Here is a 22885-nt window from a genome sequence, read left to right on the forward strand (position 1 = left end):
ATTGGTCGAAGTTCGGCGACCTGTACTTTTTATTAGTTTGTCGCTGAGCGCGGAGCATGAAGCTGGGACAGAAAACGTAATATATATATATATATATATATATATATATATATATATATATATATATATACTAAGATATTTATTAAAGTAAAAAAATAAAAAATACTGATAGCATTTTCCACATTTTTTGTATGAGCTTTTTCTCTCATAGGCGCAAGGTTTCTAACACTTAAATGTAGTAGAGAAGCCAATTTACATGCTCTAGATAGGAATATTTATTCATTAATAGATATATAATTTCCCTCTGCAAGTCCTTTTTTTTTAAACTGCCAAAACTCTCGTGCTATTATTCACACAAGAGCAGATCCTCAGCACTGCAGGTATGATGCTTAATTGTCTTCCATTATGAACCCTCACAAAGCTAGACCACTGGCTACTAAAATGCCTAAAATACCAAGGTTAATCTTGATTAAATGTCTTTTCAGTAGAAAAAGCATATTTTACATAAAACATCTTTCAAGGGAATTGAAGCATGTTGGAATGAACATTAAATATTGCTGATGGCAAGGCCAAGCATCCAACTCTCAAATGAAAGGTATCAAAGAGATTAAAGAAAAATCATTACAAATCAACATACCGCTAATAGGCTTCATCCGCCTTCCCCATTATCTTCCTCCCTAATTCAAGTCACCTTAGCGAGCCAACGCTACAGCATTAATCTTTCCTAAAAGTACATTTTAAGATTGTTTTTGGAAATGTTTTTCAGTGCATACGCAGTACTTTACCATGTGATGCTTTTGTAACCTCTATATTCATCGCACTAGACGAATTATGTAGCCTTTAAGAAAAAGCCTAATGGAGTCAAATCTGTTAAAGCCGTAAAAGTTTTAAAACGTACAATGTCTCCAAACAGCATGAAAACAGGCATAAGGTGAGTCTTAAATATGAGTGTTAATTCAAACTGATTATTTTACAAATTACAAGCTTTACTGATCGTTGTCAAATCTCAATATCTATTAAAGAGCAAAGATGTGCAGTTAATTCAGCTGTATAAATGCATCTGCATAACCAGTTGTATCAAGGCCTCCCTCTCTTCTTTCCTCTGCTGAGAGGAAATTCTCTTGCAGGCTGAAAGCCCCGAGCCAGCGACTTTTGTTCTCTCACACTTACAATGTAACATCCTTCTGCAGGGAAAAAAGTGTTTCCTGTTGATGAATTGTGTTTGTGGCCAGACGGGGCCATAACACATGTGTCTTTATTCAACTGAGGCACAGACCCCTGATAGTAAACACACGGATAGTGGCGAATGAGGAAACTCTTTCTTCAACACAGCAAAAAGCGTGTGGCCAAATTTAAGTGATAGTCATTGACAAGCAGAACATCCTTTCCAGCGTGGGCAGGGAAGTCCGAAGACGCCTTAACGAGTGCTGCTGCAGAGAAAAGTGACCGCTTGTCCTGTGAGGCGGATAGCAAAATGTTTTGAACGCATTCATTTTTATTCTACTAAGAATATAGAGGAACAATACAGGTTCACAACCACATCCAAACTCTTTATTTAAAGCGAAATTTAACAAATGCTGTACAATTACACACTTTCACTGCTTGAGCTTGTGTTTGCATGTGAAGATGTATTGGATTCATTCGGATGCAACTAAGGAAGTTTAAAACATTCAAATTAAATGTGTATATTCAAATTAAATTAAAAAATCACACAGATGTCAGGTTTCTTCCCCACTTAATGAATTACGCAGCACGACTATACTTCAAATAGACTGAATATTTTCCCACAGCTGAGTCTGTATAGTCAATGTATTAGTCGATGAGAGTATCAGGTTACATAAATATAGGTTACAGAAGTTCAAAAGCCAAACTCTTTACAATAAATTAAACTCCTAAAACCTCTATGTATCACATGCTGCAGACAAAGAGACAATAATAGAGGCAGATTTTCAATTAAATGAATATCAATTATACAACCTCACATCACAGGACAGAAAAACTCAGCGGTGAATATCTAAAACTACGTTTTGACCTTTACACTCAGAGAAACCTGGTGAAAACCATAACATTCAAATACTAGGTTATTTCACAATTGTACAGTCAGCGGGATTACATTTAGTTTTCCTCAAACGGAAAGACTTCTTGGTATCAAGTGCTTCACTAAAGAAACGGCGTCCTTCGAAAATATACTAAAATTTGTCATTACATGTAAAAACAAAAATGAGGAAATGTGAATTCAACCAGGCAATATTTTTGTTATCAAAACCTCAAACTAAAACAATGCCCAAACTATGTTGACTTTAAATGATTTTAAGTCAAAACTTAACCAAATAGGTGACGTGACAGTTCAGGTTTGACAAAGTTGGTAATTTGTCGTATGAAAATAAAAACAGTAAAAGTGTATGACTGGAGGAAACCCTTTGCCGTCAAAGTGCGGCGTGCATATATTAGTGTAGAAATTAAAATATGAATGAATTAGCAAATAATTGAGGTCACTGATATGCAGCACTAATTATTGTAGGTATATTATTCACTCAGATGTCCACAATGAAAGCACATACAGAAAATATACATATACAATCAGAGAAATGAAGCGTTGTCATCAGCCTGCTCGTTTCCTGATCCTCAGACCTTGTCCTTCCTTATATTCTGCTCAATTTAGTGCAAGCTAATTTAATGTGTTCGATAATAATTACTGTATCTATGTAAAGCGGGAAGAAAAACCTAGTATTGGAAAAATGACAGACATTGAAAGCACTTAACGTCTTGAAGGTGATGTCAACGTGTCTTAATTCCCTGTTGACAAGCGGAAACACAATGGCTCTCACATAACACAACATACAAAGAGTGACAGCCGTGTTCAAGGTTTTGTTGAAGGCCCATTTCTCAGAACAATGTTAAGTTACTCAAGATACTTAATATGTTGCTATTAATCCCTCAGTGCACACACACGGCCTGCAGATAAACAGTACAGTGCAGTATTAACGTTGAGACCTCAGGGCTGATCTGCAGGCTGTGTAATAATCGGTGGTCATATAGCAGGAATGAAAAATACCTGTTTGCTTGGAAGATGCAGCCTTAGAAACAACAACTTAGCTCAGCACCATTGATTTTTACAGACGGTTCAGTTAAGAATCACGAGGTGAGGTCAGTAAATAACAAAAGCAACATAGATAGTTGTGTGATGAACCAGGAAAAACCGACTCGCACAACCCACTTGATTCCTTTTGAGGCGAACATGCTGGCAGCATGAATGGAGGCTTTGATAAAGTAAGCCCAGCCTTGCTTAATGCCCATCAACAGATACAGTGACGACAAAGAGAATTCATACACGTGGAGATCACATATGCTGAGAAGAAAGGTACAGCAGGGATTTCTTTGCAACGGTGGCCTAGAGGCAAACGTTGCAATAGTTATCACTGCAGCTGTGGAGACTCACACCAAATGTGAGGTGCAACTGCATTCACTGGCTCGGTTCCATTGATGGGATTTACTGCTTCTGAGGTGAAGGGGTGGAAATGTACACAATCTGATCAGAAGCAAAGAAAACCTGTGCAAAGTTAGGACTTTGAAATCATGAGAGAGTAAATAACTCCAAAGCAACACATGAAAAGCCCACATGTACATCTCCATACACTGAAAATATGTTGTGGATTATTACCTTCGCATCCTGCGGAAGGTTATCTTTTGATCGCTGTGTGTGCGTGTTTGTGTGTTATTCGCATAACTCAAAAAGTATTAAACCGAATCGCATGAAATTTGGTGGGATGATTGGTTGTTATCCGGGGACCATTTGATTTGATTTTGGGATCGATCGGGTCAAAGGTCAAGGTCATGAAAAGTTCAAAATCTTCTTTTTACCATAGCGCGGTCAATTTGTATCCAATTGGCATGCAACTAATGCCAACATTTTCATAATTCAATGCCCAATCTTGTGATATACGACATGTCATAATGACAGCATTACATACAGTCCAAATTGTATCAAGTACCACTACATGGTTTTCTTTCTAAATCAATAAATCCAGGCTGATGTTCATACATAATTCTTTTGTGATGTTTACCACAATCTCCAGAATCAAGTTACATCAATTTACAGTTCCCCACATTCTCATGCCAAGTACCAAAAAAGTGGCTGCGGTGAAGGTATGCGCTCTACCGAGTGCCCGTTCTAGTTTTAAGTGTGATGAATGAAAACAATGTTGCATCACCCTACTGTTACATCGTTACTGTGATCATAAATATTCTTACAAAGAAAGAAGACAACAGAGCCATTCAGAAGAAGGAATAAAACAAATGCAGTGTTGCCCCATAATGATTCTTTTGGGTATCCTCACCATAATCCTAGCCCGGCTTGATGATGCCGTCTTATATAATTTCCTTTTAGTTTTGGTGAATTTCACAGCATCGTACCGCTCACCTCCCCGAGCCTCTGCATATCCTCTTATCCTAATAACAAATCTAATAACAACACATTCTATATTTGAATAATTTAGCATTAGTATGATCAGATAAACCGAGCTACATGATAGAATACTCGCTTCATTTCCATATCTGCACAGTGTATTATGCAGTATTGAAATAAGTAATTAAGCCACTGTTTGAATTGATGTAATACAATGGCCTCAGCTGGTGTGGACACATTTATCCTAAAATGGGTCAAACAACGTGGAGATCAAAAGTTAAATGACGAGTTGGGTATATCAGATGTGGGAGTGATGAAGTGAGGGGAGATTCATTCATTACGGTGATGGACAAACATGAGACGTCAAATGCTCGCTGGACATCCTCTGATTAGTTCTTGTTCTAGCTGAAACCACGGAAGAAGAGGATGTCTGGGTCCTGGGAAGGAGAAGAGCAGGATGCAGATGAGGTGAAGTTTAAAGAGACAGATGAAGTGACGGCATGCAGGAGGAATGACTCAGTCGCCCACAGGCTGCGTGCTGCCAGATGTCAGACAGCATGCAGAAGAGATGAACAAGACACATCTGTAATGAAGAAAAGAAAAAGGAGCCTGACGCGGGACATCTATGGCTAGTCTGTCCGTCCTCGGAGAGCGATCCCTCCTCCCTCGCTCTTCTTGAGGTTCCTTCCATTTCGACCCCGTTAAACGGCTTTTTGTTTGTGGAGTTTTTCTTTATTTGAAGCGACCGCTGAAGAGCACAGAAGGTGTCGTGGGCCGTTCCGATTGTAAAGAGCTCTGATGGAAAATGTGTGATTTGTGATGTTCGGCAATATAAATCAAATTAACTTGCGACATTATGATTTTTTTAAAAGCCGTCAATGGTTGAGGGCCCACCGAAGACAGCCTGATGACGAGACGCAGACACGCAGCTTCCATCCCCAACCTAACGACAGACAAGAGAGCCGTAAACAAGAAAAGGCTGAGCGGGTTCAAAAGACTGCCTTCACATCAATATTTTAGGACTGTTCCCTATATAGCCACATTACATGTCATGTGTGCCTCCCGCCACACCAAAAATGTTTTCCCGTCGGCAGTCGGGCTTATCAATGGAGCCCGGGTCCCCCACTGACTGACTGTCACCCCCAGGACTACCTTCTCTTCTTCCTCCTTCTTCCCCCTCCTTCCTCTTCCTCTTCCTCCTACTCCTACTCCCTCCTCCTACTCCTCCTCCCTCCTCCTTCTTCTTCCCTCCTGGAGGCCTCCTCCACACACGTCACTTTAACATGCACTTTAACTTAAACACACGTCACTTGAAACACACACCTAAACACTTTAACGTTATTTGTTGTCCGAGCACTTTATCTTTATCTTTATCTTATCTTATCTTATACTTAAGTTCACTGTTGCTGTCGAGTTGATTGTTGTTTGTCATGTCTAATGTTGCACCTTCCGCCAAAAAAACAAATTCCTCGTTTGTGTAAACATTCCTGGCAGTAAAACGGTTTCTGATTCTGATTCTGATGTTTCTGCGTTTGCAAATGATGAACCTATAAATGTAGCTATAAAACACACGGACACAGGGAGCGACGTGCAAGATATATTACAATTAATATCAATAAACTAGATGTCTAATTTAAATGGCCATATTGCATCTCCATAAAGTTAAGGGGATTTGTGAGACACCGATCAAATCAAAAAGACGTCCGTCTGACATTCACGTGAACCGTTTCCAAGACAATGTAATGAAGCGCTGGTGAAAAAAACAAACATTATGAGAATCAACAAAAAGGGTTTATAAAAAAAAAAATGCATGTTGTATTGAAAAAGGTTTCAGTTATTTTGTCCATCCCCTGGAGCCATGGCAAACAACGTGTCACTTGCCAGACAAGTTATTCTGAGTACTACACACCACTCATTGAATCGCTGCAGCCAAGTGAGAAAAGCTTGTGTTCTCTGTGACAAACTGACCTCGGGCAACAAGAACAACACAGAAAAGAAGAGGAAGAGAAGCGAAAGGAAAGAGGGAGAAGAAGGAGAAGAAGAAGAAGAAGAAGAAGAAGCAGCAGCAGCAATAGAGACCGTTGGGCCTGATCCTCATCGAGCGACGTCGCGTCCACAGAACGGCTGTCGAAGACATCCCGTCCCCGGCTGCCCGTCCTTAACTCAATACAAAAATGTCCCTCCTTTTTTTACAGACACGGCTCCTGGTGCACTCCAAAACAAATTAACAAACGTGGAGCTCAGTGAGCTCAGTGCAGAGAGCGTCCACACAGAGCATGCGGTGTGCCCCACCACCCCCACCTCCCACCGCTGCGTCTGCATGGCTGCATTAGTCAAGCTGGAATGGGGCTTTCCGCCATGAGAAGCAGAGCATGTCTCTCGACAATGGCAGGCAGATGACGAGCCAGCTCCATTTGATGATGGCCTCTGCCGACGCGGCCGCCTTCTCTCTTTCTTTTTTTTTAGGATGTGGGGGGAAATATGAGGGCAGCGTGGTTCATTAGGAGTGCACATGTGGCCCGAGATCTAATGAGTCCGCGTGTGCATTCTAACGTGCAGATGACTCGAAGATCGACGTGTTTAGAAAGACACGCTGAATGTAGAGGTGATGTGAGTCTTCTTTTTTCAGTACATATCAATCTAACACAGCAGTGACCAACACATCTAATCCAAGAGGCCAGGCGCGTGCACAGATACACCCCTAGTGAGGCTCAAGCTCCTCCCCTTTTGCCCTGGATGAGAAAAGTGCCCCTTCTGCTGGAGCCACGTCGTTTCTTCATTAATAAGTATTTAAGAATAAAAATTACTGTCTCTGTCGTCAATTCCCCCCAAATGTGTTTTGATATCTGACGTGGCATTTATTTGAGTTCCCGACATGCTCCACGCTCACGATCCCCCCCCCCCCCCTCGCACGCGTTTATATGGCATTTTTCGCTCCTATCAATTTGTTAATGAAAATAAATTGGAATTGTTAATAGAAAACATGTCATTTTGTTTAGCTCTCATGTCTTCTCACGACACAATGTGTTTCAGGTGTTACATGCTAACTTTAAGTTACAGTGATCAATAGATAAATCATTTTGGTGATGGGTGCCCTTTTTTTTGGTTTGAGCACCTGCCCCCCCCCCCCCCCCATGTCTGTGCACGCGCCTGCAAGAGGCTCCCAATTTAAGACATAATGTTCAGGGAGTTATGATTCAAGTGTAAGTTGATGTTAGTTCACAAAACTAAAAGTCATCATCAACATATATTTAATAACGAGACACTGTCTGTTCCATCAATTAACTAGAGTGTGTGTGTGTGTGTGTGTGTGTGTGTGTGCAGTGAAGCTCCTGGTCTCCAAGCACTCAGCTATTAACACTGCCCCCCTCTGGCTCGCTGGCTGCATGATGAGGGTTGAGTTTGTGCATCAATCAGTCAGACAGTGAGTGAAGAGAGAGAAGGCAATAGCATGGAAGACATGTTGTTCCATATCTAATGGTAAATACCGACTCATTGAGAACAACGTGATCTTTAAAAAGTACACTTTAATATACTCACAGTAATGTTCATAGTTTCGGGAGTAGCAAAACAAACTCCAAACTGCATAATAGATCTAACCTTGTTTCAATATCTTTAAATAATACGCAAAAACATTAAAAAAAGAAAGAAAAAGAAGTGTTTTCAACATGCTACTCGGGTCCTCACAGGAGCCACAGCAATCCAAATAGTACCTGATCTATGAACTGCTGGCCACTGAGCCCCGTTTGAACGTTTGACCTTCTCACACAGCTCGTGACATTATGTTGACATTTGAAGTAATCCCTCCTACGGTTCTTAATCCCAGTGGCCGTGGACCGCCGTGACCCCTCCTCTGACATGCGCTCACCACACCGACAGAAGAGGCACACACGAACACGACTCCGATACCCGGACGAGTCGACGCCACCGCTGGCTTCGAGGCTCACGGGGATCCGACGCATGCAGCGGTGAGAAGTTAATCACCATGCACAAACCGAAGCTCTGAGGTTGTTTGGGAAACTCACGTTTCAATCCATTTAGCTCAAAAAGACATTATTTAGCGGTGTTTTGTGCACACAGTTCATTTAAGTACATTTACAGCTGTTCTGAAGCTCATTCTAACATCTGGATGAGAAAGTCTTCCGTCCTCTGACGATAAAGAAAGATTCTCAAGTTGCACCTGTATCTCCTGTGCGCGATACATCCGTCTCTGCCCAGATGTTTATGCATTATATTGCATAGAAATGTAGAATATTGGAAAATAACATCAACGTATACCAAGATATTATAGTACTACATTTTGGTTGCAAATTGAAAAAAGGACACGTGTCATTTCTAGCAACCATATTTGGATTCGGAAGAAGAGGCATGCTAGAGAATAAACACTGTGGACAAAATACTTTTCCATCCAGATGTTAGTCTTCAAGGATTCTCAGGATACCGTCAGAACAGCGCTAAGTATTGATTTATTTGCTTGGATGTAATACACAAGTCATCATAATTTACAATACACTCCATTCTTCTTTTTAACATGTATACTATGTCCGCAGGTGTGTATGAAGAAGCCCTCCGGACGGCATACTGCGTATATTGAGCGTCACGAGAGCTACACACTCGTCATTTGCCACCAGATAATATTATACGACCGATAAAAAGAAGCATGTTTGGATTTGATATCCTCCATTCAGCCCCGGTTTTTACAGCATATACTTTTTTTCGTGAAATAAAGAAGCTTTTTGAAAATAGTTTCACTAATGCAACAGACACAAACGGATAAAAAGTGATGAAATGAGAGGCACAAGATGACAACCCATTTATTTAGTAATACATTCTGCAAACTAGAAATTTTATTCAAACTTCAAAGTCTAAAAAATGAAAGAAAGGAGGAAAAGAAGGGGGGGAAATGTCAGGAGCAGGGAGAAAAATGCATCAATTCACAAGCAAGGAATGCAATTTGTTCAATCGACAACACAAATAGTACAATTTAGTTCAGGGAACAAAGCTTTTTTTAAACATTTTCTTTTTTTCTGCCATTCCTTTGGAGCTAGAACATAATACAAAATATACAGTTATTGAACTTTGTAAAATCACTCACAGAGGCCTCTGAGAAGCATTTGAATTGACATTGACAATACTTATCTACAGCACTCTAAAGCTATTCTTGAATGTAATCATAAATAGAGCAGACATGAATGTATGTATGCACATTGTGAATGCTTACGAGGTTACCATGTTAAAACACTTGCATTAGTTAAAAGTATGACATCATCTGCAGTGAGAAATTAAATAAGCTTTAAAGACCGAGATTCAAACAGGTAACATGGGGCACACGCACAAACACGCGGTGGTTGAAAAGTTGTACCATGTGACAACCAGGACAAAGTCCCCTTATAGCTTAAATACCCTCACATGGGGATCGTTTGAATCTATTGGAGTGTAAAGTCAGAAGCATTACTCCTCCTCATAGTGTTTTGTTGAACAAGTACTTTAGGGGGGCAACATGAGACTGGGTAAGGCAAATTGGTGAGCTTATTTATGAGCTGAAAAGTCAGCAAAGTGAGGCTCAAGTCGCCCTGGGGGGGAGGGGGGGGGGAGACACACACAAATAAACCACAACTGCTCAGGGTCACACAGTAAACGCCACAACTGAGGTACATCAATATGTACAAGAGGGCGCAAGCATTTAAAATCTCTTCGACGTCCGCCAGGTAATCCTCCGTATAAGAATATACAGGATGCAATCCAGGCAACCAAAGGTAACTCTGTAAATAGCTTTATAATCTTTTTTTTCTACAATATCAATTTTCTGGAGAGAAAAAAAAAAGCCGATTATACAGATGATCAGTGCATATGACTTTTGTCATTTCGTCACTTCTCGCACACGACACGTTTCTAAAAGCCTGAACTCTCGATGCAATTCTAGATTTGAGCAAAGGGTGACAAATTGGTGAGATCACACAGGTGAGCGTTTGAGGGCCTTTGAGGGTTAGCGTATACTAAGTGTTACTAGTTACTAAAATACGTTGTCATTTGCAGGAGCCACTAAAATAATTTCTTGTTTTGTTAACGTCAGCCCAGTTCAATCAAATGCTGTACATGAGCTCAGGCGTAGAGATCAGTCGAGACTCGTATAGATCAGGTGTTCAGGGGGAGAACCGGAAAACACAAAATGCTTTCATCAAAGTCTCCAAACGTGAACACACTTCTGAACCGTTTAGATCGACAACACAAGACATAAACTATTCCTATAAAAGTTATGAGGTATTTTAGTTCATGACAAATTAAAACAGAATAATGTCGTTTTTTTTGTCGGGGATGCCATGGATATTTGACATGAATGAAACAAAACGCTAAGATGTTACAAATCACAACAAAGCCACTGTCAATAACTGCTAGTATCGCAGCAATTTTGAACATTAAAAAGCAAATGTCTAGATTTGTGTTCTAGAACTGGGGGAGTAACCAGCATTATTCAAGGGCCACGTCCTGCTTTGTACGTTTATAGAGCACCGCAGGACAGTCGAGGAGCGTGGGGATATCAATGGTCTTAAAAAGGAAAATAAATAGTTTATTTCTTATTAAAGCGCTAAAAAAAAAAGTGTGAAATGTGGCTTTAACCCTTGTGTTGCCTTAGGGTCATTTTGACCCGAATCAATATTACACCCTCCCCCCGCTTTAGGATTAATTTGATCCCATTCAATGTTTAATGTCGGTGTTCTTTCGGTAGTCAACAAACAAACATAAAGTGCCTCACACTTAAACTTGGAAAACAATATTAATTCTAATAATTTTCTGGAGGTTTTAATTGCTGGCGTCAAATTGAACCCAAAGGGTAAAATATGTTAGTAAATATAAAGGTAACAGGAGGGTGAAACATTGAATCGGGTCAAAATGACCCAAAGGCGGGGGGAGGGTGTAATATTGATTCGGGTCAAAATGACCCTAAGGCAACACAAGGGTTAAGAGCCAACAACACCTACCAGGTCTGCAATTAGCAGCGTGGCACTGAAAACTGTTTTATGAGACAGACATTTAGTGCACTCACTAAACAATTACAAGCAAAATATAACTGCTCAAGTAACAAAACATTACATTTTTTTCATCAAACATACAGAATAAACTGCCTCGCAGAATTTTCATTTTACATGTGAGCGCAGGATGTATTGGAGACGAAAAAACAATGTCATTTTAAACCAAAAGAAGTTAATGAACAATGTTTTTACTGTTTTGTTTGTTTTTTGTTGCATACGTTTTTGCTGTTGCTTTTTTTTATTGAAGATAATATTCAGTAAAAACACATTTGTATAATCAGAAATCCACCGAATTCTGATTATGTTGCTATTCGTGCCGTTGGCCGGGCGTCTGGCTGTTTGCAGGTACCCTGTGGAGCTTCCTCTGTCAACACAGTGACGTTCACGTCCAACATTTCGTCTCCGAGGCCGAACAAACACGCCCAACGCTCCTCCACATTCACAACAGATCTTTGAAACTCTCTCCATCCGCTCGTCTCTTATGGCGGTTAGCGAGACACCGACTTCACAGCTTTACACATTCCGATACACATTCCTGCCTCGTGTGGTCACGCCGGTAGAGCGATGACCCGCTCGTCAAAACAACGCTCCCCAGCGTGACCCGTGTTTCAAAACGCCGTTAGAGCTGGACAGCTCAAAGTGAACATCACTCTCAGTTTAACATCTTCTACGGGGCGACAGCTCTGTCCTCCTTTATATTGTTACTTAGACGTTCCACTTTTTCTGAGTGTTTTTGGCCACAGAAGCGTATTAGAAAGCAGCTCATTTAAGATTAAGGTCAGTGTTTTGTAAAGATATAATAATTTGCAACCAGAAACCTAAATGCGGTGAAATAGTTAGGATTGTCATTTCTAATGAATTAATGTACATTGTTAGTGTATTTTGAAAAGGTTCAAACCCTAAGTGTTGATCAGAGGGACACAACACGATTAAAGGGGAAAGATTTTTGTTGTTGTTGCCAAAACCCACAAAAATTCAACTAACCACCCCAAGACACATTTTGTCCATGGCAAAAAAACTAACTCAAGCAACATGATTTATTCCTTGAAAGTTTAAGTCAAAAATATATACATACATGAATTTCCAACAATGCAATTTTAGACAAAGAAATGGCATCAAATAAATCTGAAATAAAACCATTTCTTTTCAAGAAATACATCTACTGTTTGTGTTAAATACAGATTTAGTAAGGGACTATTCATCTCTTTAAGGGGGGCAATTCACTGGGAAAAAATAATAATAAACCAACCCACAAGTCATACACGAGAGCAGCCGTCGGCACGGCGTGGTGGCTTGTGGTGCTGAGGGAGCGGCAGAGCAAACCCCATGACAAGAAGGTGCTATACAACCATGGGAACTCATTGCAGTTAGCAGATTTGTTCTTGGTTTGAACGTCCAGCTGAAGACCACGTGAAGAAGAAAAACAGCCGTGTAAGTTTTAAAATTAATATCTTGTCAGTTTTGTCCTAGCGTTAGACTGGTGACAAAGGATTATGTCTAAAATATTCAGTGATTAAACTGTTCACATCTGTCAGATGACCAGATGTTAAAAAGGTAGAAGATAAACATCTATCTGTACCACAAAGAAAACTGATTCTCATGAAAAAGAAACTTGGCATAGGCTGTCGTAAAGCTGGAACAAGTGATTATAAATCATATGGCACCCACAGTGGGCACTGGTAACAATCTACTTTTAGAAACTCATTAAAATGTGACACGATAGCCGTGTAAACTAGTCTAGACTCAACTCGATGCGTTGTGGGTCAATTTCACTACTCGTGTCATCTCAGGTTACTGTATAATTCTGGTATATATAGCTTGAAGTTGTTCAAACAGCATAACAGCATGTAAACTCTGTTATGCAAAGCCTTTCGGAATAAGAAGTAGTGAATGTTGGGTTGATATGGAACACTGGCTGAAGAAGAGGGCAGAGTCAGCATCGGGAGAGCAATCCCTTAAACTCCAGGCTGGTCTGTTGTCTGAACCAACAAAGAAAATTTAACTTAAGAGTTGCACGTACGGATCCGTCTTTACGCCGACACAAGCTCCCATTCACGGTTTCAAGTTTCTATTTGCACGGACAAACGTGTGACCGGGCGTCTTTTCTCATCAAATGACTTGCAGAAATGAACAGAAATAAAAAGATGCGTCACTTCAGAACTTCCGAAATGACGGTGAAACACTTTGCCGTCACGATCGGAGCGTGTCCAGAAAAACCCACGTACAAAAATAAAACACAATTTTTTAAAAAAGCACAGGGGAAAAATAATTAGGATTTAAAATAGTTTGACATAGAGAGCTTACTGTGCTGTCAACTATACAAGTTACCCGTTTTTTTTTCTTTTTAAAAAGGAGCATAGACTAACTTTAAAAAAAAGAAAAGGAAAATAAAAGCGCAGAGACATTGTGCCTGGAGGACAAGCAGTAATATTCACTGAATAGACTTTTGTTACAGTTCCAGAAGAGCAGGAAAAGGCAGATAGTGCATAAAAGGTTCTCTTTTTCATTTCTTAACTTAAAATCAAGCTGCATTAAATACAGGCTGTTTGTACAGGACAATTGCACTTCACAAAAACAGAAATATACAAACACACACAAGGAAATGTGAATCAAATTAATTACAGCAACAAACAAAATCTCACTACTTAAACTGATTTAACAAAAATAAAGAAAACATCGGGGACTCAATTGTTATGGATTACTTTAGAGGAGAGTATTAAGGTGGGTGAACATAAAGGGGGAGACGAGAGGGTGGGGACCCTGAACTCCAGAGTGGCCTGGTGCTGCACTATTCCAGGTGTGTGTGCATGAAACTCCTCTTCTTCCTCTTCCTCCTCCCATGAAATTCCCTTCTTAGAAACCAAAAGCTCAGAGTGACGGAGAGACAGACTGCTGAGCTGCTGTGGGTCTTGAGAGGATGGTGGTTTGTAAACTCAACGCTGTGTTAGTGGTGGGAGGGTGTGTTACCACATGTCGTCTGTGGACGCAGAGTCCTTGATAAGAGAGGAGAGGAAGGAAAAACCCTTCAGACTGGCTCGACATCCGAGAGCCGGACAGGTTTAAGCACGGAGGACACAAACCGACAGTACAGGTCGTCCAGGGCTTGACGGAGATTCTTGGATAGCTACACCATTACTTCTCATAACATCTTCGACACTAGAGAAAATACTTTTTACAGATGTTCTGGAGAGGAAGTAAGATATCGTTACTTGATCAAACATACCGTTTTAATGAATGCTGCATTAACGTGTTCAGTGTACAATATAACTGTATGCAATTGCCATAGAAAACATACATTTAAGTTGCTTAAAATATATGGTAAAATATTTTTATAAACCAAACACACAAAAGGAAAACTAAAATGCTTAAGACATTGAATTGGAGTAAATGTTTTTAAAGTCTCATTGACAATGTGTACTTTGCCACAGGTTATGGCCAATACAAAGAAAACTACAACATTGGGCATTTCAATGCAACGTTTGTCATCCAGTCATGCCAGGATGCATTGAAAAGGCAAGCCCGTTAGCTTATAGATCAAATATCGCTTGCATTGGGAGCCGAACTGCCAGACCACATGCACAGGTGGCCTTACTCGCATCGAGTTTGGATCTCAGTGAGGTCTGGACAGCGTGCGGTCTCGATCTGGACCGCACGCTGTCCAACTTCGTCTTCCCCTCACACATGCGCTCCTCTCCAGAGCGAGCGCAAAGGAAAGAGGAGGAAAACCACAGCTGGAGGAATGTCTGAGTAGTGCTATGTTACTGCTGATAACCAACAAGTCCTAATTATGTCATTTCAAAATAAAGCTTTTGAAAAACAACAAAGGCTTTTATTGTGATAGACTGAATTAGCAGCGCTTTGTTCGTGGCTAATCTTCACAACTATATCTAGTCTACTAAATCTGCACCTAGGAACATTAAACATAGCAAAACAAGGGCTTTTATTTTATAGAATTGAAAGGAAATTAAATATGTTTATCAAGTAATCAGTGGTGCTTTGTTAGCAGCTATTCTCCAATGAAACAAGTCGACTAAAACTGCAGAAAGGAAGAGTAAGCAGACAAAAATAACAGGGGACTTTTATTGTGAAAGATTTATAGGAAATTAAATGCGTTTATGCACCGTTTTTATGCGGCACCTTTGACCACAACATATATTCAATCAGACAGGTTGCAATAGTGTGAATATGTATACGGTTGCACTAAAAATGATTCAACCCCCATTACAAATGAGGTTTATTTGCAAAACTTACAACCGTTCAGCTGTTTAATAAAAAAAAAATTTCAAAAGGACAAATGAATTAGCTCAACACAACTAATGTTACAAATGGTTTCTCCTAATTCAAACACAAAATGCCACTTTTATAATTTACTGCAGTTTTAAAATGACTCAACACACTTACTATAATCCAGACATTTGCAAATCAGGCGTCGTCTCAAGTGCACCTGATGCAATATATCAAGAGTCTGATTAGTTGCATCAGGTGTGCTTGAGATGGAACACATCAAATAACTGGAATGGCAGTTTGATTGCATCTTAGAAATATGGGTAAGTAAAGTGAATTACCCAAAAAGAGATCTTTGTCTTGCACAAAACGGGGAAAAGGACACAAAAAAGAAAGCAATGGCACTGAATGTTTCTAGAGATAATGTTGGAAGCATAGTTCGCAAGTTAAAAGCTCAAAAGGACACTGCCTACCCCAGCTGGACGTGGCAGAAAGAGGAAGCTATCAACTGCTGCCACCAGATTTCTGAGGAGGCAAGCGGGTAGAAACGTTTTAGTGACTGCAAAAGACCTGCAGCAAGACTTGGTGGCAGCAGTCCCAGAAGTTTCAGTTTCCAAAGTCAGGCGCATACTAAATACTGACAGTCTCCATGCCTGAAATCCAAGAACACTACGGACCCCAAAGAACAAGAAAAGACGACTCCGATATGCTGAAAACCCTTTTGTCGGTTCTATTCTGTGGAGCAATGAAACAAAACGTTTCGGTCCTATGGTATGTCTGGAGCTGAGAAGAACACCCTGCCGACAGTGAGGCGTGGCGGTGGCTCAGTGACGCTCCCGGGCCGCTTTGCTTCTCCCGGCTCTGGAAGTCTGCGCCTTCATTGGACCTTCGAACGATACAACGATCCCAGGCATACCTCAAAGGCCACCGCGGCTCGGTTTCAGAAAGAGTCTTTGAAGATTCTAGAATGGCCGTCACAGTTTTATGACTCGAACCCCACAGAAAACCGCTGGTTGGATTTGAAGAAAGCCGTTGCAGCACGCAACACAGAGAATATTAGAGAGCTGGAGGCCGTTGGCCATGAGGAATGGGCTAAGATTCCTCAGGAACGCTGCCAGAACCTGGTGTCTGGCGATGCATCACATTTGCATCGCTTTATAACGGCAAAAGGTAAAGTACTAAATATGCTCGACGGGACGAGGTGGAATCATTTTGAGACTGCAGTATTCATTAAAGTGGCATTTTGTGTTGAATTAGGAGAAACCACTTGTAACATTCTTAAATCGTCTGTGAGTTGTTCATTGAATCCTTTGGGTCGGAACATTAAGTACAAACATTGATTTATGCAGCCACTAATGCTAACAGTTAAAGTATATACTCACAAAGGCTGCCGTTCTCACAACTGTTGTAACTGCCATCCATGTTATTTTAGCACTACCCATTCTAAATTCTCTTGGTCTATTCCTATTCATGAGTCCGACTCGCTCATTACAATTTTTGCAGATACATTTTTATTTCTATGAACTATAACTGACAGGTTCCAGATCACCGTTTTTCTTTTTGACCCAGAGCGTGTAGGAAAGTGATTGAAACCATGGCAAAGTCGGTGTAAATTGTCAAGTTTTACAAGATTACATTTGATCATAAAAATGACATTTGACCTTCGCCTAATATAAATTGTGCCCGAGTAGAGCTTGAATGTACCATGCGAGTCAACCTTCGTTAACGTGAGCCGTTAAGCCTGGTGCTGGCAGCAGCCGAGGCGGTCACTGCGATAACTGAGTTAGTTGCAACACTGTTTTATAATGGAGTTCCTTTACGGATTAATATGGACTTTCGGTTGTGACAAATTAGGAGCTTTACGTCTTCTTCACTCAACGTGAAGTGTGCGTATGTGTGGCTGGCTGTGAAGTTGCCGTCTGTGCCGCTGATGGCCCCAAAAAAACTAAGTAGCAACATTTCTGAGCTAGAAGTCAGACATTACTGTATGCATCACTGACTTAAGGAGACATAAATAAGACAGAAGTGCTTATATACAGCATAGTATGACAGCTTTTTTTTTACTGTTGATAAATTGAGTAGCAATCTTTTTATTATTTAGCTTCATATCACATTTCTTACTGTTAAAAAATGGTTACAGCCCTGTCTTACTCAAATGGCAAAGTCAATTTTACCAAGAATTATTAAAACAGGTGGATAATATCCAGTTGTCCAAAGATGATAAATATGTGTCCTAGAAGAACTGAAAGCGCAAATGCCACCAAAGGTGGGTCAAATGACTCAATGGTTGAATACAGTTATGAAAAACGTATGTGATTTCTATGAGTCACTTTGAATATGTTTGCAAATATTTCAAAGAACCTAATTGTACTCTCCATTGAAAGCTTTGCGTCAGTTTAGTCCATTATGGATTCAAGCTGCACCACACAATACAGAGGAAGCCAAGGGGCCTGATGGCTTTCTGAAGGGACAACTATTAAAAAAAAAAAACTGTTAGTCATTTCAAAAGTCAATATTTCTACAAACATAAGAGACTAAAAACAAAGCGTTAATTTTCACTGTCAAGGACAAGATAGCATGCACAATACAAATGCAGCTGAACCAGTGAACGTATCTGATGAAAACTCAAAAGCCTTATACCGGCGAGGGCAACAGCTTTGTGGTCCATTTGTATTTAAAATTAATGATGGGCAATGTTTCTTTTTTAAACCAGTATGTCAGATAATTCAAGTTTACACAAAACCAGAGAAAATACCAGACAATTTCACTAATTAGATCTCCCCTCTTTGATTTAAAAAGCACCAATTATGTAAATTGGTTTTATGAAACTGAGCCTTTTTGGCAATGTGGTCTTTTGTCAAAATGAAACCAAGGTATGTTTTACTAAAACTATTTAAGGGAAACAATCAGACATTGCTGTCATTATAGTCATGACAGCAATACAGTGTTGTCAGCCAAAGTATTAGTATTACAACAATATAAAGGTGCTTTTATAAATGTTCTGATTTTTAGATTCACTTAAACTAGACAGACGGCAAAGAGACACTGTAGTCACTACGTCACCGATGAGTCCGTAAGTAACGGGATCTTTTCTGACAGCATTTTGAGTAAATTAGACTTGGCAGCAGGCCTAGATCATATTTGTTTTAATACTAATGACATGCAAAATGTATTTCAAATTTGCTGGTCACACGTCAAAAAACATGCGTCTACCAATCCAAGCACACCTAGTGAGTATTTAAAGGACAATTTGGCATACTTACTGTGTCATCACTTCGGTAGGGGTTGAGTTTGTTGTATACCGCTTCAATAACACTTCGTCTAAGGGGAGGAAAACGTAACGGTAAATCTTTATTTTTCAGAAAAAAACAACAACTGACAATCAATGTCAAAAAGACAAACTTTCCATTATCAATTCTAAACACAAAGCTCACTCACTTGCTTGCCAGTTCTCCTCCTGGAGGGAGGTTAGGGATACTCTCGGATGCTAACGTCCGCATAACGTGGACCAAATCAGGGACACCTTCCTCCCCCTGCTTTTTAATAATCTCTGTTGGAAAACAAAATTATATTTAGATTGTTTTGCGACAAAGTACAAGTGTTTTCTCTGTATACACAAGATCTATAGCATTACATGTCTATCCATCCTGAAAGAGTGACACCTCTTCGGTTGTCCTCCTCCCCCCCTCCTCACTGAAGGTTTTCACCAGAAATATTTAACAAACAACCTCTTTTCCTGCTCGTCAAGCGAACATTGAAGAACGTCTGTTAAGTTTAATTCCCAGAAGAACTGGCATCTAATTTGAAAATCTGTCTCTTTTTCTTTAAAAAACACTAGCATCAACATAAAATTGCTCAAAAAGGGAGATGTAACTGAAAATGAGCCAAGTCATGAACAGTGTCGGGGGTTCCTAGCTTCTCACGACAGTGAATGTTTTCCCTAAAAGAACAGGCCTACCACAAAAAGCATTTAGAATTTTTTTTAAAGCTCCACCAGTGGCGCTCTAACTCTAGAGACAGAGTAAAGTCTTTAAATTGAGGTTTTAAACTCGCAGCATGTCCTGCAAACTGCCCTGCAAAAACATGTATGTGTAAATCAAGGATTAACCTGATATCTTAAAAGTGATGAAATTATAAAACATTAGACATTTTTAAAAAAACAAGCGGTTATGTATAAAAAAGCTGATTTAATTGATTATACTCAGTCAAGTGTTTGCTTATTTTTAAATGTTGTTCTTCCTGACCACTGCAGATGCTCCCTGAGCATCGGGGTATCAAAATTAAATAACTGCTTTCAGACAGGTTTTGGGTGTTTTCCTGGCTCTAGACAAAGCTGTGACATTTATAAATCTTTCCCATCAGCAGAGTTGTTAATAAGGCCAACATTATTTTAAAACATGATGTAAAACAGAGGAAACATGGAATTTACACTGAATAAAGTGTAAATTCACACCAAAACTAAAAGGAATTGTGATGTCAATATCCCAAGTTCTATTGTGGTCGACTAACTCCAAAAATGATATTTTGCTACCTTCCACTCTGCCCTCCAGATATTTATCCAGATCAGCCTCCCGTTTTACCGCTTCTGTAGAAACCTTTGGCGCCCCAGGAAAGCAGATTAAAACTACACTCATATTGTCACGGCTTCCCTGTAAAATAAAAAAAAGAACAAACAAAGGTCATGTAAATCAAGCAGGTTACTATTTCAGACAAGTGTGTAACAAAATATGTATATATGTTCTGTGCTCATGCCATACCTTGTACAAGCAGGTGTCAATAATTTCATTGCTGACTCTTTCAAGATCATCCGTCACCTCTAGCCTTGACCTGACAAAGTCACACAGTTCCTCATTGGCCATTACATCCCAGATGCCGTCACAAGCCAGTATAATGAATTCATCTTCCCCTTCGGATCTCTCTATTGCATACACTTCGGGCTCCGGGGACACGAGCTGCTCTGTAGGACCTTTTCCATGCACACACTTGTAGTCGAAGTCTCCCAAAGCCCGAGACACAGCTAGAGACCCATTAACTCGCTGGATCATGACTGAGCCCCCGGCATTCTGGATCCTTTCCTTCTCCAAAGGGTTGCTGGGTTTGTGATCCTGCGTGAAGAAGTGCACACCTCCGGCCCGGCTGAGGAGTCCCCGTGAGTCGCCACAGTTGATAAAGTAGATATGGCTCGGCGCAATAATCACTCCCACTGCTGTGGAACCACTGCGGTCCACGCCATGCTTTTTCTCAGAGATGGTTCGCATGTGTTCATCAATCTGCAGGAATCCTGTGCGGATCCCATTCTTCACACTATCTACAGATGTGTCCGCCTGCAAAGCACGCTGGAAGTCTGAGTTGCTGGTGATGTGCTCCAACAGGTGCTCACAGCAGTATTTGGCCACCTGAGAGCCAGCATGCCCATCATAAACAGCAAAGAATGACCAGGGGTCGAGGCCGTGAGGCAGACCGATGACTGCTGTGTGCGCATCTTCCATCTCAACTCGCCAACCTTGCATGCTACTCAGCCCATACCTCACGTCGTTGCCCTCACCACGGGAATTGTATTTTTCCATCTTTGGTTTGTCCAAAAATGCACCCATTGTGTATCTCTTAAGACCTGTAACAAGCGAAGAGCAAAGCATCCAATTACAAGATAAGACAGAAATTAAGTGCTTACTAACGAAACCAATAATGTCAGGACTTTGTGGCAATATTCAGTTTCTGATCATGAAATTATGAAACTTTATATTTGATATTAAATAAATGTAACATATTGGATATCTAGCGCTAAACGAAAGTACACTGTTTTGTCCACTGGTGTGGCAGGATTGGCATATTGGAGGAAGGTTTAGGTCCCCTGCCCTTATCTAAAAATAGTAGAGCCGTGTAAACATTTTGGCTACTTATTAGGAACCCTGCTGGTGTGGATCGGATTGAAACGCCCTTCAGCCACTGCCTGATCAAGTGTAACATTGAATGTAGTCGGATTAATGCAATACACGTTTTTTTTGTGTACTTTGAACAACATTAAACCGAGAAACACAATCTATCTGACCGTCGCAATGTCCAACACTTCACCGTAGTAGCTACTCGGGTACATATGAGTTAAAGCTATGGTTACACGCCTCTGAACGCCAGCTAACCGACTCGATAACCACTACAAAACAATATATAGAGATCTGGCAACTTAAACAGTAATGCTAACGTTGTTATACGCCAATGTACAGCATTGCCCTGCTCAGCGAGATACTCTTTGCCCTTAGATTAACGTATTAGATAACGGGAAATGCTCGCGTTCACTCGGCAGCGTGTCCACAACCCAGATAAACAAACAGCCGTGCCTAGTTGTGGGCCTTGACCCTTGTCCCCGACAGCTAACTTTGACAGGCCTCCCTCTACCACGGTTTGCTAACATTGTCTAAAGGCAAGGAAAGTCCTCGGCCTTGCTAACGTATTATCGCTAGCATTGAATGCTAAAACGGCTAGGAAACCTAAACTACACAATGTACCTCAGCAGTTACTGACTTAAGAGTAAACATTTTAGGACTTACCAAATATCCGAAATACCAGTTCACAGCAACGGAAACCGGGAAGGTGACAAGGACAGAATAGCTTCAGTTCACACCGACGAAACAAGGGGGTTCTCGGCAGTTTAGCTAGGCTAGCTAGCCAGTTAGCTAGCTAGCAAGGAGCAATCGTCACTCGTCTCATATAAACGGGTTACGTGCGGCGGTCCCTCTTTGCGCGCGCCCGCAATGCATTACATTATCTCAGCTGGCGATATTAAGAATATTATCATAGATTTTCTTGAAAATGTATGGACCGGAGATGTGTGTGGTCAAGCCCGGGGAAGCTGAAACGTCTGTCCCAGCCTCTCCACTTGACAGCTTGCTAGCTAACGTTAGCTTCTGAGGAGCACAGCGCGAGCCCCCAGGAACAGCGCTGCGCTGTGATGCGATTTCGGCCTAGTGGCCGCTATGGGTAAGTACAGCTTCCGCGATCGTCACGTGACCAACACTGGCCATTTTTTCCATAAACAATCATTGGAAGCCAGCTGTAAAATGGCGAATACATTATTTTAAACGTCACAACCCCCCCGAAAATGACGATTTATATCTTCAGAAGGTGATCCATTCAGTCCAAAAACGTTTGGAAAGATCTGCGTGATTAAATGATTTAATCCCATTGGTGTGGAAGTCAGCAGGCTCGAGTCGCTCGACCAGTGAACGGA

At 40.7% G+C, this 22885-nt stretch overlaps 1 protein-coding gene across 5 annotated transcripts; it reads right to left on the bottom strand.

The window, feature by feature from the left end:
- Nucleotides 1–1525: 1525 nt before the first annotated feature.
- On the bottom strand, nucleotides 1526–22591 carry ppm1aa (protein phosphatase, Mg2+/Mn2+ dependent, 1Aa). Of its 5 annotated transcripts, none has more exons than XM_056427201.1 (6): nucleotides 22206–22591; nucleotides 20418–21271; nucleotides 20192–20309; nucleotides 19099–19210; nucleotides 18924–18981; nucleotides 1526–3499 (listed from the first exon to the last, which is right to left on the bottom strand). In XM_056427201.1, the coding sequence occupies exons 2-6, from the start codon at nucleotides 21252–21254 to the stop codon at nucleotides 3491–3493; spliced, it is 1134 nt and encodes a 377-aa protein (XP_056283176.1). In that variant the 5' UTR covers nucleotides 21255–21271; nucleotides 22206–22591; the 3' UTR covers nucleotides 1526–3490. The 5 variants fall into 5 exon arrangements, with proteins under 5 accessions (XP_056283176.1, XP_056283173.1, XP_056283174.1 ...); XM_056427198.1 differs by lacking the exon at nucleotides 1526–3499 and adding an exon at nucleotides 3506–4842; XM_056427199.1 differs by lacking the exon at nucleotides 1526–3499 and adding an exon at nucleotides 9202–14429.
- Nucleotides 22592–22885: the final 294 nt, after the last annotated feature.

Source organism: Pseudoliparis swirei, chromosome 11, assembly GCF_029220125.1.
Source record: "Pseudoliparis swirei isolate HS2019 ecotype Mariana Trench chromosome 11, NWPU_hadal_v1, whole genome shotgun sequence".
NCBI classification, from domain to species: domain Eukaryota; kingdom Metazoa; phylum Chordata; class Actinopteri; order Perciformes; family Liparidae; genus Pseudoliparis; species Pseudoliparis swirei.

Excerpts from the sequence above, each read along its gene's own strand:
- ppm1aa (XM_056427197.1), bottom strand. The coding sequence starts at position 21,254 with ATGGGTGCATTTTTGGACAAACCAAAGATGGAAAAATACAATTCCCGT. Across the intron at positions 20,310-20,417 it reads TTGACACCTGCTTGTACAAG|GGAAGCCGTGACAATATGAG; the intron begins GTATGGCATGAG and ends TTTATTTTACAG. Across the intron at positions 19,211-20,191 it reads TCTGGAGGGCAGAGTGGAAG|AGATTATTAAAAAGCAGGGG; the intron begins GTAGCAAAATAT and ends GTTTTCCAACAG.